The following is a 15,824-nucleotide window of genomic DNA, read 5'->3' on the forward strand; positions in this document are numbered from 1 at the left end:
GGAGGGCTGCTTTCAATGTGTATCACATGGGAGTGTTGAGTGTTACTTACCATGAGAGCTCCTTGCTGGAAGCTGTTTAGCAAGGAGCAAAGCTTCTTCTAGGTACATAGGTGGTTTTTTATCAAACAGGGAACCTGGTCCAAAAAAGCTATCACTGCAAACACCCAATCTCTCAAATGTATCATATGAGAGATATGTGAGCAACTGATGCCCACCCTATTTGAATGTTTCACAATAAGAACGTATTGAAATTTTTGCCTACAAGAACATCACCCATGGAAGAGTTCCCTTGTTCTTTTTACTGAGAGGAGATTCAAAGACATAATTATCTTAAGTGACTGAATTGTATACATATCTTCTGGTGCCAGTTTAAGCTTGACCTGTATTGTAAAAAGTAAAATTAATGTTGCAAGTGCCACCCAGTGACTGTGATTAACCATAATTTGCATTCTTTATTGAAAGTTGATAGTCTGCATGCTACCAGCTGTGAAATTGTGCAATAAGCAATAATTAAACAATGAAGAAGAGTAAATAGAACTAGTTAGGTGTGATTTGGAGCAGTGAGTAGCAAAGGTGACTTTTAAAGTTTTATTAGCACAAAGCAGGAAAAACAAAATACAACCATGTGACCTATGGTTCAGTTAGCAAAGAGTGATCATTTGTAAAAGTCTACTAAAGTCACACTATTGATAGAACAAGAGTATCACTAATAAAGCAAGACTATTCACTAAACTTACAGGACCAAGGGTTTCAAAGCCAAAAGGAACATCTCTGAATATCTATCTAACTGCAGTTCTCTACCTTTACTGATGGGACGTTTGCTCTCAGAGGCTTGTTGGATTGCTTGGACTTTGGGTTTTTTTTGCAGAGGATCAGGAAGTGTGAAAATGTAAGTTTACTGGAGGTTTGTAGGCTTTTGAAACTTGCCATTGCATATGGGAACCTCTGGCAGTAATATGGTTTTTCACTGTTTGCAAGTCCTACTCTCTTATATGCATTCAAAAGGAGATTGTTGCAGATGTGTACAGCACCACAGCACAACTTCCTCTCTAAGCAAACTTAAAAACTCAGTTTCCTTTTGACATTACCAATAAATTTTGTGTGGCACTAGCTCAAATACAGCTCATGTATTCTATTCTGTTTGTCAGACATAGGGTGAAGCTTCACTTGTTACAAGATCTTCACTTTTGCTCAGGTTTGGGGACTTCTGATGGTGGTATTGGCCTGGGTTTAGCAAGTTGGCCAGGCTTAATTTCAGGCATTTTTTCACCATGTCTGTACACACTTACAGTGACATCCACTGTTTCCCCACCATGCTTGTTCTTGACATGGATGCTATATTTGCCTGAATCTTCTGAAGTCACCCCCTTGATGGTTAAGCTGGCATATTTCCCTTGTTCCAGTGAAAATGCATAATGCTCATCAATTTCAAACGCCTTGTCATTCTTGAACCAAACCACTTCAGGGTCAGGATTTCCAAATACAGTACAGGTCAGATTCAGTGTCTGAGGGAGAAAAAAAATAAGTAATTTTGAGATCAGTAACACTTGTTTAACCAGAATATTCTCTGTATTGTTTTTAGGCATTTTTTATTCTTAGCTAATTAAACTAAGACATGGTATCATGTTCTCGAAGACTGAAAAGTAGAGTCCCTAATATTTCTTTTTCACTTGATTCAGACTTTCCACCATCTCACCAGTAACTGTGATGCAGTAATAGCCTCAGGTTACAGTGTCTGAAGATGGTAAGTTGGACTGTCATTGCAGTCCTGCCTGCAGGAGACTCCTGACAACCCATTAGTCTGACATGAGGTTCAGGCAATGATAGTTTTAAAAACATCCTCGAAGCTTCCCTGTACACAGCAGGGAGGAGAACTGAGCAAATCTTTTCTGACCAAGGCCTCCTGGTTATTGCTTGAGATGATTTTTTAAAAAATCACTTAAAAATAGAATACAAAACATGAATCACTGGACATCGATTCCAGGTGTGGCTGACTGGTAAAGTGGAAACATTTTATGAAGAATAAATAATACATAAATATTGATAACGTGCTCTTAAAATCATAGAATGGTTTGGGTTAGAAGGGACTTTAAAGAATCCCTGCCATGGGGAGGGACATCTTCCACAGGCAGGGACACCTTCCACTAGACAGGGTTGCTCACAGTACTGTCCAACCTGGCCATGCCTTACATGCATGTGAAGTATATTCAGAAAACAGCTGACATTATGTAATGGACCATCCTGGGAGCTCAGGCGTTTCTCAAGGGCTGAACTGAGATTTAAGGAGCTCCTAAAATTTTCATGAACATTCTTCCAAATTTTGATAGATGTATGTGGAACCCCATTTTGACCACCCTCCACATGTGTGTATGTAAACCTCATGTATTTAGGTACAGTGATCACAGAAAAAATGAAAGAAACATCTGAGAAGTTGCATTGATTAGTCTGTACTTTGTTTACTTTTGCTGAAAACTCTGCACAAATTTTGGCCCTAGATAACTAAGTCACCTTAAGAATTTAACATATGCAGTATTGTGCTAGAAAAGAAAAAGGAGAAAGAAAACAGGAAAAAAATAAAGCAAAGGAAAAACCCTACTGTTAGCGACCCCAAATTGATAATTTCTACCAGAATTCTTTCTTTTATTCCCTCCAGTTTCCACTTCAGGTTTCACCAAATCCTAATCCAGAGGGAGCTGAGAAAGTCCATCTGTGTTCACATATGCACATTTTTGAGGAATGTTTTTCTTGATTGATGATGATGGAATAGGTGTGATATTACTCAGAGTAAAAATAAAACAGGAAGAAATAGTGATCAAAAGCACCTTATGTTCACAAATAGAAGTGCCCAAGTCATGCATCCCAAGTCAGAATGCTGAAGGAAGATTTACATACTATGTGGCAAGCTAAGTTTATGACTATTCTTGAAGTGATATAGTGTAGGAGACAAAGTTAACTAATAGCATATAGGAACTAGACTTACTATAAAATATTTAAAGAATGATGATGCAAACTCAAAAATAAATTTTTGGGAAAATAACCTTGTGTCTAATAGTGTGAGTTTTATTCTTTCTGTCTTTTTTTTGTAACATGGGCAACATTTAATTACTATTGCTTTCAAAAGTGATATCATTTAAGTGAAATTAATAATTAAATCAAAATAATTAATCAAGTCTTAATAAATTAATATTTAAAACTTAGCAGATATATTCCACAGTAATTTTAGATAATTTGGGTCTGTTCTACTTATGAAATTATAGATACAAACTAAAAATAAAATAAGCCTGCTTCTGCTTTCAGTTTCTATGAAACCATTTGCATTCCCTCACCTTTTGACATCAAAGTAAACATCCCACTGCTCAGCATGACAAAACCTGTCCTTACCTTCCCATCCATGATAGTAACGACATCAGGCAAACCACCAATGACTTTTCCACGATCTAGGAGTTAAAGAAAAATATGGTGACTTTGTGAAGTTTAGATCTCAAAATAACTAATTTCTAAATGATTTTGGTGTCATGATTCACAACTTTTTTTTTTTTTGCTTCTTTTTTTTTTTCTTTTAAAAAATTACAATTTTTGTGATATTTTGGAAGTTTTTAATGTGTTGTATAGACTCGGGTTTTTTGGGCAAGGGTTGTGCCACTGCATTCTAAACTGATACACATGACAAGCTCGAAGGTACTGCTGGGCTTGACAGTTTGTGTTTTGAGCTCAGAGCAAAGGAAGGAGGGTGCTTTTAGCATCTTGGTGTTATCCAAAATCTAAGAAAAATTCATTCTGCCACGGTCTTTGTGGGCAGAAGCCTCATATCACCAGGGAATTGATATAATTTCCATTACTCCTACAGTCCCTAACTGTAATGAGCTTCCCCACAGTCTGGGTCTCAGCAAGCAGTGCAGAACAGGCAGAAGCAGGCAATTTTTTCTTAAAACATAGATCCCAATATTCAGTATTCTCAGCAGCTTTCAGACACAATACCTCCTTGTAAGACACACAATTCACACTTCACCAAAGCTCTGCAGACACAAGAAGACGCGGTGGAGGCTTGCAAAATATGTAAAGTGTTTAGAGGGTTTCCAAGAAAATTAAAGACAACTAAATCCACAAAGTACTACTGTTATTGCAATATTTTGTGCTAACAGAGGATTTCTGCAGCCACAGAACTCAGTAAGTTATGGCAGCATATCATGATGGATGCTTTAAAAAGAACACTAGATCACATTGTAAAACACCTATGATAAAATGTAAAATAAACTTACTCTTCTCAGCAAAAGCAGCTGCCCTAAAGTTGTTGAGAAAGAAAGAGAAGCATATAATGTTATTGATGAAATTAATAATAAAATATCTTTTGTAAGCAAAGACAATTGTTATAGCATTAAAATATAGAAGACACAGCACTTACTTGAGTCGCTGGAACTCTGCATATGCATCATCAAAAGCTGTAATAAAATAATTGAAAGGATTATTTTCCATGAATATAACTTGCACTTGGGGCCCAATAAACATTTAAGCACATACCATGTTACAACTCCTTTAGAACCCATACAGAGTAACACAGGAGCACAATGAGAAACCAGACCCCTGAATAAAGCAACTGGTGCTGAAAACAGATATAAGACTAAAAAGATAACAGTTATAAAACTTAACTATGACTGGTTTGGATCAAAGACTATCCGTTTTTAATATAATTCCTCTATTTCTAGTAAAATCTGCATAATCTATGAAAAAGCACAATAGAAATCTGATCTTATAAATATATACCTTGTCCAGACAGATCAAGTGTGCGCTTGTAGGATTCCTTGCCACCAAAGATTTCAAAGGTGTAGTTCCCCTTATCCTTCTCAGTGGGTTCAGTTATCTGCAACCAGGCAACATCATCTCCACCTCCAATCTTCATCTTTTCACCAGAAGAGATCTTAGAGTCTCTGGGGAAAAAAAAAATTATTAGAGATGAGTGTGAACACTCTTTTCTATATGTTGTCCATAGGAAATAATCTGTAAAAAGTCACAAATTATAACATACTATTCCTAAGCTACAGATTGCCACTAATAGGCTAATTTTTCCAGAATACTCTTTGCTTCCAGGTGGGAGCATGAAACACTTCGAAAATATCAGCTTGTGTTTTAATTTCTAAGGTTCACTGTTTATCCTTTTCTTATTCTCCTTCTGGCACATGCTTGCATCTTTATGCACATACATGACTCTGTGAAAGTGCTTAGGGTTCTGTACACTTCATACACAGTAAAATATAATACATAAGGGTTGTAAATTATAGGCAAATCACCTTTTTTTATGAAGAAAAGGTATCTTTTGTCTTTCATTAACTTCAAAAGTCAATTAACAAAAGATTTTTGTAAAATTACTCTTGCATCAAGTTAAAATACATTTTTGCTTTTTTAAACAACAAGAAAATTTCTTAACTGCAGATAAGTAATAAAAACTTTTTAATAAACAATGATATTAGCTTGACTTATCATCACTTCCTAGTTAAGAATAAAATAAATGCCTTTCAGATTTAGATCAGGTGGCCTTCTGGTCCACAGTGTCTCATGAATAGTGAAGAAGCTATTTAATGAGAGCATATAAACCAGACCTCTCTCAATGGCTCAAAGAGAACTTCTTCTTTCACTCATTAACTAAAGATACAGTTCTTTTCATTCTTCCTCCCCAAGCACCTTTAGCTGGAATTTTTAAAAAATGAAGACAGTTTCAGTTTTTCCTTGATCACTCATTTTATTTGTCTAGACAGAGCTAATTTGACTCCATAGAAAGAATTATTTTGATGGTGAAAAAGTATTTTTACCATTTCCCTTTCTTTAAGACAACTTCATTGAGTTCAGCCTACCAAATTAGATTTCTGGATAGAAACTGCTATATATTAGAAAATATTACATACAATGTTTCCTACTGTGCCCTGAGTGAATGATGAATACTGAGTGAATGATGAACACTAGGTCTAGGACTTGTATTGTATTTTATACTATGCAGGACAGTGGATAATTAAATGCTAGCCAGAAATTTACATTGTAAAAACAACAACAACAACAACAACAACAAAACAAACAAAAAAACAACAAAAAAAAATCATGGGTTGTGTAGTGTTTCAATTTTTCCAGGAAAAAAATTTGCTATCATCCCATTTAAAGAAGATGGGAAGCTAGGAGAGGTTGGTAAGTTGGTTGGTTGGCTTTGGTCTTTTAGCTTTAACAGCTCTGATGATAGCCATTATATTCATATAAGAATTGAAATTTTATTCGTTCAGAATCTGTGTTCAATGATCTTCAAGACAATCAAAGTGTAAGACATTATAAAATCTGTAATATTCGGGAGATTATAAATATAAATAATATAAATATAAATATAAGCACACTGATACTTCCATATTAGCCATGTAGCATTCTTTACTTTTATACTTCTATGAAATAGATGGTAGAATAGACTGTCACTTTTAATATTCAAGCTATAAACTTTTGACTTGTAACTCTGCCAGTAAAAGGCAGAGTCAAAAAATCTTTTTATTTTCCTTGCCATCATACCAGTATCACTATTATGAAAGAAGAAGAACTTTGTAAATACAAAGTCTGAGATATAAATACAGTTGCACAGCCGAGCAGAAGTGTTCTTGGGCTCCCTGAATGTGATAATTGATGCTCTGTATTCTTGTCTTCTTGAATATCTTTTCAAAGAGGAGTATCAAAATTAAAATATTTTGTGTTACTTAAGACTGTATCAGTTTGGAAAAAATCATTATTAAACTGTGAGATCACATCCCTGGTATTCACCTAGAACTGGAGGAGAGTTTCATCCACTTTAGAAAAAGGGAAGCCCTGAATTGGAAATTTTGCTCAAATATTTTACTATGTTTTAACCATTCATATAATACAATAGAAGACAAAAAGTCTTGTGCTGAATAAGAGAATGCAATACAGTTGATTCCTGTTTTCTGTCTGTTACAGACCTTCTGATGGGCGCTGGACAAGCCTTTTAATATTTCTTTTACCTATGTACTTTCTATGCTAAAAGAGAATATATTTTTCTGGAAAGATAAATTCATTAATGTGGTCCAACCTATAAATGAATCCCACAAAATAGTAAATATTAAATTGTAAAGACAACATTTTTTTCCCAAATAAAATTGAAAAAAATATTCTCATCTACCTGTGGCACCAGCTGACTTTCATTTCTTCATTGTAGTATTTCAAGAAACACTGGAGCCTTATTCCTTCCTCAGTGCAAAGAATTTTCAGTGGAGAGGCTGACTTACCTAGATGAAATAGAGAATATGTGGATCAAGTAGGAGAGATAGTGGAATTAACAGGAAATAGAGGAATGGATTATTTGTACTGTCTGGACAAAAGAAAATTCAAGGCATGGGTCATGATTCTCAAGTATCACAGAGACGAGACAGTTGTCATACCTCTCAGAGAACATCTGCTGCTTTATATCAGGTGAAAGTTCAGTATAAGTTTATGAATTTATTGTCATATACAAGCATCATGACTGGCAAGATCCATTATGAAATAATAATCTAGTCATATAATTTCCATGAAAGAGTAGTGTAACAAATATATTTGCATAAAAATTTTATTCTTGTGCAAACCCTGTTCTTTAAGTGGAAAGAAAAGCTTCTCACTGGAAACAGATTCAGAGCCTCATTCTCTCTATATCACTTACTAATGGAAAGTAAGAAGAAAATTATTCCTGCAACATTTTCACAGTGTCCAAACCAAACAAACCAGGTGGAATAATACTTTGTTCCCTTTTAATAGTGACAATTAACAAGGTCAACTGCCTGTTCAGAAACTTAATAACATCCATAATAATATAAGCATTGGCACTCTCAGAAATTTCCCACTTAAAATAATTTTTTTCTATCTCAGCCTTATGTGACTTCAAAATTTAAAACTACATGAAAATTCAAGACAGCATTTACTTACCACTCATTCCACTCAATGCCAGAATTATATCATCATAAACTGCAGAGAGAAAGAAAAAAAAAGGAAGAAAATGTACCATCAAAATTCAATCAGAATATAGCTTTTTTATGTTCAGTTTAATTAAAGCAAAACGGGAAATCTTCATATCCTTAAGCAAAGAAAACCATTAAAATTGCAACAGGTGTACAGGACAAATTGAAAACTGTCTGTGTACCGCATATGAATATATGAATTCTGTGCTGTGTCACTCAGTATCTCAGCCTTTTATGGAGTCAGCTGTCTGCTGCCAAATCTTTGTCTCTCTCCCTTAGGCCAGCAAAAAGAAAAAAGTCATTAAAACTGAATAGTTCACATTCAAAAGAGATTGCAGGTGAAAAAGAAATTTTCGCATTCTTGTTGAAAACAGTTTCACCTTCTCTCTGTAGGGTGGCTTTTGAGAGAAGTGAAGTCCTTTAACAGAAGTGAAGTAAAGCAGGTATCGTACCAAGGTTTTAAAATATCACAGAGCTGATGGGTTTGTAGCAGGAGAGAACACCGAGACAGGGCATAAGAGTGGGGAACCCTTTCATAGCAGAAGAATCATATTCAGTGACACCATGTAAGATAAAGAGAATGAACCACCACAGTCTAAAGAATTCATAGTCAAATCTGAAGGATGCTTATTCAACACTAAGGAATTTTTATGAGAATGGAAGACAGAGAAATGTATGAAGTTCAGAAAATACTACTTATGTAATTGTTCTATATTGATCTGCATATGCACATTTTTGTCTCAGCTAAAATAAGTCATGATACAGTTCCATAATTCTTTGCAATCTCCAGTATGCTTCTACTGACACCTTGACATAAGGACATGAATCGCATATTATATATACATCTTACATTATGGATGTCTAAGAAGGTAGGGTTATATTAACCATACTGTCTAAATTACAGTGGGGGAGGATTTCTGAGAGAATAATGGGCAGAATTTATGCAAAATAAAAATGCCTGGGAGACTATCAATTGATAATACAGCCTTCTGCAGTAAACCACAGCTTAAGAACTTCCTGATACTCATCTTTTCATCTTATTACAGGTACTTCCTCCATTTGCTGAAAAGGAGTGTTAAGATTTTTAGCAAACCAAATTAAATTTTTTACATGTCTTTCTCCTTCTATTAGGAGCCTGAAAAAAATGCTCATTATTTGGTACAAATGTCTATATGAAGTTAGGATGAATCTAGATTCACTTTGGCCTATTTGGTGTGACTTAAGCAAATATATAGGGAAGCTCTCTTCACCAAATCTAAGTAAAATTCACTCATGTTGGCAACAGATCATTGTTTTTTATGGAGTCAGAATATTCTGAGTTGGAAGGGGCCTACAAGAATCATCAAGTCCAAGTCTTGAGTGAATGGCTCATACAGGGCCATCCACCACCTTGGCATTATTAGCACTATGCTTTAACCAACTGAGCTTATCTCAGGGTTAATGTAAATTGACATTTTTTACAGAGAAAAAATTAAATGTAAATGCAAATAGAATTGATGTATCTCACTATTATGTCTAATATCATATGAAACCTTTTCTAAATGTTTATCATGTGTATATTTTAAATTATATTCCCTTTTTTGCATTTAACTTCATTTTAATGTCAGCGGACAATGAGCTTGAAGTAACCTGCCCCATAAAAAATGCAGTCTTCCCTGCTCCTGATAGACTTCTCTTTTTATCCTTTATGTTTCAAGGCTAACTCCACCATTTAGGAGACCCATTGTTTAGTTTAATAGTGCAGTTTTCAATAGGTTTGCTGGTTGACATTTTCAAAGCCTCTTGGACCCACAGAATTAGATACTGTGAATTCTCTAAACAGGCATTTCACTGTACATTTCAAGCACAACACAGTTTGCCATACCTGAAGTTTAATCACTGGAAGCTGGACCCTGACCATATGATGGAGACCTATCATACCTTTTGCTTATTCCAGTGGTCAGGATACACATACACAAATCCATAGACTAAAGGAATGATCAATGTGTATATATCAAAGGACAGGAAGGGAGGAGGTGATTAATGAGAACATATTTCAAACTGTGGGATCTGAGTATGACATAAATGGTAGAGAATAAGGGACAGAAATTGTACTGGTTTTGGCTGGAATGTTTTTAATTTTCTTCATAGCAGCTTTTGTGACTAAAGCAGTGCTGGTAACAAAGGGATGTTTTAGCTATTCCAGAGCAGTGCTTGTACAATGTGGAAGGCTTTTATTTCTTCTCCTCAGACTGCCTCACCAAGAGGAGGCTCAGGGTGCACAAGAAGTCAGGAGGTGACACAGCCAAGACAGTTGACCCCAACTGACCCAAAGGACATTTAATACCATATGATATCATACCCACTATATAAAGCTCAGGGAAGAAGAAGGAAGTGAGGAACATTTGAAGTGATGGTGTTTGTCTTCCCAACTCATTGTTACATGGAGCTTGGCTTTACTAGAGGTGGCTGAACACCTACCTGCCCATGAGAAACAATGAATGAATTCTTTTTTTTTGCTTTGCTTGTATACATAGCTTTAGCTCTACGTATTAAACTATCTTTAGCTCAACCCAGGATTTCTTTACTTTTCCCCTTCCAATTTCCTCCCACATCTCACTGAAAGAGAGTGAGCAAGTGGCTATGTGAGGCTGAGATGCCAACTGACACTAACCCACAAAACAGTTTTATTATTTAGAATCAAAAGCACTCTTGGTACCCACTGAGTCTCACATGAACATAGCTCTATTGCATTAGGGTTTTTATAAATGTTAAAGCTTAACAAACCTGAAAGAGAGTGATCTCCCATAAAAATGGAGTGTCTATCTGGTTAGAAACATACCATCTCCTGCCTGTCAAAATGCTAGAGATTAATCACAACAATGTCCAGTGTCACCCTTCCTAAAGTGCTGATCTGCAGTTCAGGTCCCTATAAAATAATAGAAATTAAATTCAAAGAATGCCAAAAATATATGCTAATTTTCCATTTGCAAGGATAGATATTTGACACCTCTGGAGAACATGTGGAGATCATTATTCCATTACTGTAGATTGAATGTTACCTTTTCCTGATAATTCAAGAGAAGATACATCATGCCCTCTATCATCTGATAGTGTCGCCTTATAAACTCCTTCATCTTTGCGAGATAGCTGCAAGGAAAACATAAAGATGTTTTCTAACAAACTTGATAATACTAGATAGTTCTAGATTTACTCAACCCTTGCATAGTTTTCTAAATAAAACAACATACATTGGACTGTCTTCTGGATAAATATTACCAGATATTAGATGGAAACTATGAATAGCTTGTTCATGCTTTTTAAATGTAGATGCATTTAGTTCTTGAGCCTAAAACCTATTCTGATTTCAGTTCCATTTCCTCTAGAAACCATGAGGTTTTTTTCTCTTGTTCCAAAAAGACAGGATGGATCTTTGTCAGTAGAAATTACAAGCATTGTAGTAAGATGCAACAAGGCATAACTGCAACCTACACAAATTTTAGAAAAGTAATTTTTCTTCAACAAAAATTATTATTTTTTGAATTATGTAAATAATAGCAGCATATCAATATCTGGTAATATCAGCTCCTTCATGCTGCTTGCATTCAAGCAGCAACTGTAGTCAAATTAGATCTGTGCTAAGTAAATAATTCATTACCCTTGGAGAGTTTGCATTCTGAAATCTATCACAGTGATACTGCATTAAAGTCAGTAGAGATATTCTGGTTTTGTGGGTTTATTTTAATTTCTTTTAAAACCTGAAGGAAAATATACAAACAGTTATATATAGACTGGAGATTACTTAATACTTAGACTTATACAAATCCACAAGCACATAAACCATAGCACAAATATCATAAAATTGAGTGACAAGTACCACGAGCAATCCAAGATAAGCAGAAACCACCCTCCCAAAAAAAGTCTACCCAAGAAAAATGAAGTTGGTAAGTCAGTATCCTCTTTCAAGGGAAATGAAGGAAAGAAATTAGAAGAATATGAAGCCAATAAATAAACAATTGAGATGGAATGCACATTACTGAAAGCAGAAAATCTCATTCTGGGAGGTTTTGTCACTTCACAAAGGCAGCAACTATGCAAGTTAAGATTTCAGACACAAGTTAGGTTATCCTGTTTGCATAAAGATAAATCTTAAGAAGGCATAAACTTCAAACTAATTCATTTTAGGCAATAAAACTAAAACACTGTCAAAAATGAGATGCTTGAACAAGTTGAAAAATTAAGGAGTAATAATAAAGAATAAGATACAGGTCACCCAAGGACTCTGAAGCAACTTAAGCATGAACTCTGAAATGATTAAAAATCAGATACTTTTTTTAGTAATAGTTATTCACCAGCTAATTGAAGAGTAGAAAATATGGGGGTTTTCTTACAACTGTTAAAAAAAATCATGATAGCTGTCTTACTGCTTTGTCTGGCTACTCTATAGTGCGTCAAGCAGAAGCTGTAATTTGCAATCAGCAGGTGATACAGTACCTTGGGAATACTGAGGTGACATTCTCCCTGCTGCAGATCGGGTAGCTCCTCAACATCAACCCCAGAACCATCCTTATACCACTTAAAATCAGTCTCCTTCTTTGTGTTTGCAACCTGTACAACAGAAAAGGCACATAAGCCTACCTATGTCCTGAGGAAAGATATTGCACTGTGGGAAGTCACACAGGTACTTTCAGCATATGAAACCATTTTTTTTATAACACATGTCAAATAAAGCTAAATAAAAAAACAATTTCAACCAAGTCCTACTAAGCAAATCTTAGTCCTACAATGTTTCTTTGCAGCACAGTGTACAGGTTACAACTTAAAATCCTTAAAGAAATCCTGGCAATCTCTTCCCTTAAACGCTTCAGACCCTTGCTCTGTGCCTGTAGTTTGTCTAGAGATAGCTGCTGAAGAAGTATCTTTCAAATTAGAGCTGAACTCTTCTTTATCGTTTTGTGTTTGCCCTGTGACTCCAGAGAGTTGTAACACAGAACTTGGATAGGACTAAGCCCTATCTTAGTCTTTGGCCAATTTGGAGGTTTATCCCAGATCCCAAGCAATGTCTCTCATGGATAAGCCACAGAAAGCAACTGAAATCACTATTCTAAAAGCATCCAAGATGTCAAAACTGTGAGCTGCACTAAAAGTACTTTTTTATTTTACCTTCTGCCTTGAGTCCTATGGGGCATACAAAGACCTGAGGAATCCCACAAAGTGCAGTCTCTCCCAACAAAAAGGGTATTAAAAATGTAGTGCATATGCAGACCAGTTGTTTGAAAGCATGAATTTTGCTGTAGCAGAAACAGTTCATTGAAACAATGTTTAAAAAGGTTACAGCTGTACTTGAAGTACTGTTCTAATTTTGATATAAAAAACTGTATATTGGAAACACTTGAAATATTGCTGGATAAATTGCCTCAAACTGTGAATTCAAAGAAGCCAAAAGTGCAGCTCTTTTTAGAAACTTGGCTATATATATATATATATATATACACACACATATTTTTTATTTATTTTTTTTACCCTCGCTTTCAAAACACTGGTTTATTTGACATCACTATCCCCATACGCTTCTAAAAGTCATGAAAATGCAACGGTATTTTCATGTGTAGCCTGAACTCCCAGTCACTGTGGCTTGGGTAGAAGGACAGAGCCAGCAAGATATTTCTCAGTCCACAGGCAGTTGCTTTAAAAAGTCTCCTTAAAGAAAAAGCAAAAAAACTGAACAAATGGCTAGAGGGCAGCCAGGAACTTAATACAGATCTGCAATAGTTTTCAAGTGGCTTGCTTGGAGGAAAAAACATGTGCCAATTTCTAACCCTTTTACATTAGAGAAGCCATTCCATAGACGAACAGCTCTATGAAAGCTCTCTGTAGATGTGACAAATTGGAGGGTCCTCTGTACTGATTCCTACACATCTCTATCAAACCTGTTCAAATTTATCACATCTATTCTTACTTAATAACCAGTGTGGTTGCTATGGATCTCTGACAGTATTTGAGATCACCACTTGGCCCAAAGCAATGACTTGCTGAAGAAAAGTGAGCAGCATTTTACATTTACCAGAAACTACAAAGTGGCTGTTCCTGTAGTCCTATGACATGAGTGACAATTTTATTTGAACAAAGCCCGAAGGAACAAGCCTTTAATGCTTTTCAACAATTTTTCATCAAAGACTGTTAGCACTCAATCTGACAATAAATAGACTGAGTTTCAGACACATGCAATTTGCAGTGCTGGAGTTATTTCATGTTGGCATTTGCTATGAAATGTTATGTTTTTCACTGTTTAGTCTCACACCAAAAATCTTGCAAAAATCTTAACAGACACAGTACAAATAAGGGCCAAAGTTGTGCAAGAGCAAGTAGCTTCTGAATCTTCCAAAATTTAGAATTACTAGAAGCAAAATGACAGTAGTTGCTGGCATATGAAGAAAAATAAACACAAAATAAAAAGCAAAAAAATCACTTTCAAATGGACAATCATGTTCCACTGACATCAAGGGGCTACAATACCAAGAATATGGTCATCAATCCCAGCTAATTCAGATTTAAATACTAAGACAATCAAAACTCAGTCAGGTCCAATCATATAGAATATAAGGGCTATGTGAGGTAATATTTGATATACTGTTTTATAACACAATCCATATTTGTCCATCATTTCTGTTATGGGCCTGGATCACACAGTCAGTCCTTTGCCCTACACCAGCTTCCAGTTGACGTGGTTTCCTAGCTTCCCTACACCATGCTATGGAATGAAAGAAGTCAAGGTAAAATGCCCTCTCTTACAAATACTCCTTTATATTATCCCAGGCTCTTAGAAGAGGCAAAAACTCTCTTGACAATTTTTTTTTTTTTTTTTCCCAGAGGACCACTAAACCTAGCCTGGAAAAGACCTGTGTCAAGTGTTATGATATGGCCTGAGATGGCAGAGATTATTCCTTTATTGCTTTTATTACTGCAGAAATAGCATGGAATGGCCACACTTCTAATTTGTTTGTCAGGTATCTGGAGTTTGAAGGACAAACCCAGGCTTTGTTTTCCAAACTCTTCCTATGTACAAATATAAGCTAAACAGCCATAAACAACAGTACCATGTGAACCCAATGGCCAGTCACATACTAACAGTTACAAACATTATAAGGTCAATGGCATAGTTAAAATGATGAGTGTGCAAGCAGCACACATCCTAGATTCCATTTACATAAAATGTTCTGACCTTGTGAACAAAAAGCACAGTGGTGAAAAGCAAATAATCAGATGCTCAGCCTTTCACAGCTTCAGTGCTATAAACAGGCTTGACAGTCAATGAAAGAAGGATAATTTCAGATTAATTTGTAGAGAATTAACACTAGCATAACTGGTTCAGCAACATTTAATTCCCCATGTGAATGAAAGGATAAGCAGGGTTCATGCCTCAGGCACATGCATGTGGAGATTTTAAAGTACTCCAGCAAAGGTACTGTGTTAACTAATGAGTGTTGAGCTCTAAAATGGGAGCACATGGAGCGGCAGCTTCAGCACCAGGTCAGTTCTGCTGGGAATAACTTGAGGTTAAGGGTCTTCTAGTTAATGAGCAGTAAAAAAAAAAAAGAAAGAAAGAAAAAAAAATCCCACAAATGTGCATGTAAATTGCACATAATGAATTCTTCAAGTTAGTCTAATTATAAGCCAAAATTATTCAAAAGAAAAGGAGAAAATTAATACAAAAGAGTCCATATTAGGAGGAAAAGAGAATGAAGAAGATTTTGATGTGTGAATTAAATTTACTTAGTTATTCAGACCTCTAATTAGTTACTCTAGAAGAGCAAAACAAATGAAAATGTATTTGTTCAGCAAGGCATTTAAAGATGTTAATAGCAGAAGTTACAC

At 35.5% G+C, this 15,824-nt stretch overlaps 1 protein-coding gene across 1 annotated transcript in view; it reads right to left on the reverse strand.

Moving 5' to 3' along the window:
* Window positions 1-427: 427 nt before the first annotated feature.
* Window positions 428-15,824, reverse strand: part of MYOM2 (myomesin 2) — an 86,346-nt gene continuing 70,949 nt past the window's right edge. Inside the window, exons 30-38 of the mRNA XM_088162299.1 lie at window positions 12,444-12,557; window positions 11,012-11,099; window positions 7,939-7,977; window positions 7,160-7,265; window positions 4,762-4,925; window positions 4,403-4,439; window positions 4,260-4,282; window positions 3,382-3,437; window positions 428-1,505 (exon numbers count right to left, since the gene is read on the reverse strand). Of these exons, the coding sequence (XP_088018425.1) occupies window positions 1,182-1,505; window positions 3,382-3,437; window positions 4,260-4,282; window positions 4,403-4,439; window positions 4,762-4,925; window positions 7,160-7,265; window positions 7,939-7,977; window positions 11,012-11,099; window positions 12,444-12,557 (951 nt within the window). The 3' untranslated portion in view covers window positions 428-1,181. The remainder of the gene's footprint in view (window positions 1,506-3,381; window positions 3,438-4,259; window positions 4,283-4,402; window positions 4,440-4,761; window positions 4,926-7,159; window positions 7,266-7,938; window positions 7,978-11,011; window positions 11,100-12,443; window positions 12,558-15,824) is intronic.

Source organism: Sturnus vulgaris, chromosome 3 (genome assembly GCF_052056855.1).
Source record: "Sturnus vulgaris isolate bStuVul1 chromosome 3, bStuVul1.hap1, whole genome shotgun sequence".
In the NCBI taxonomy this organism is placed as follows: domain Eukaryota; kingdom Metazoa; phylum Chordata; class Aves; order Passeriformes; family Sturnidae; genus Sturnus; species Sturnus vulgaris.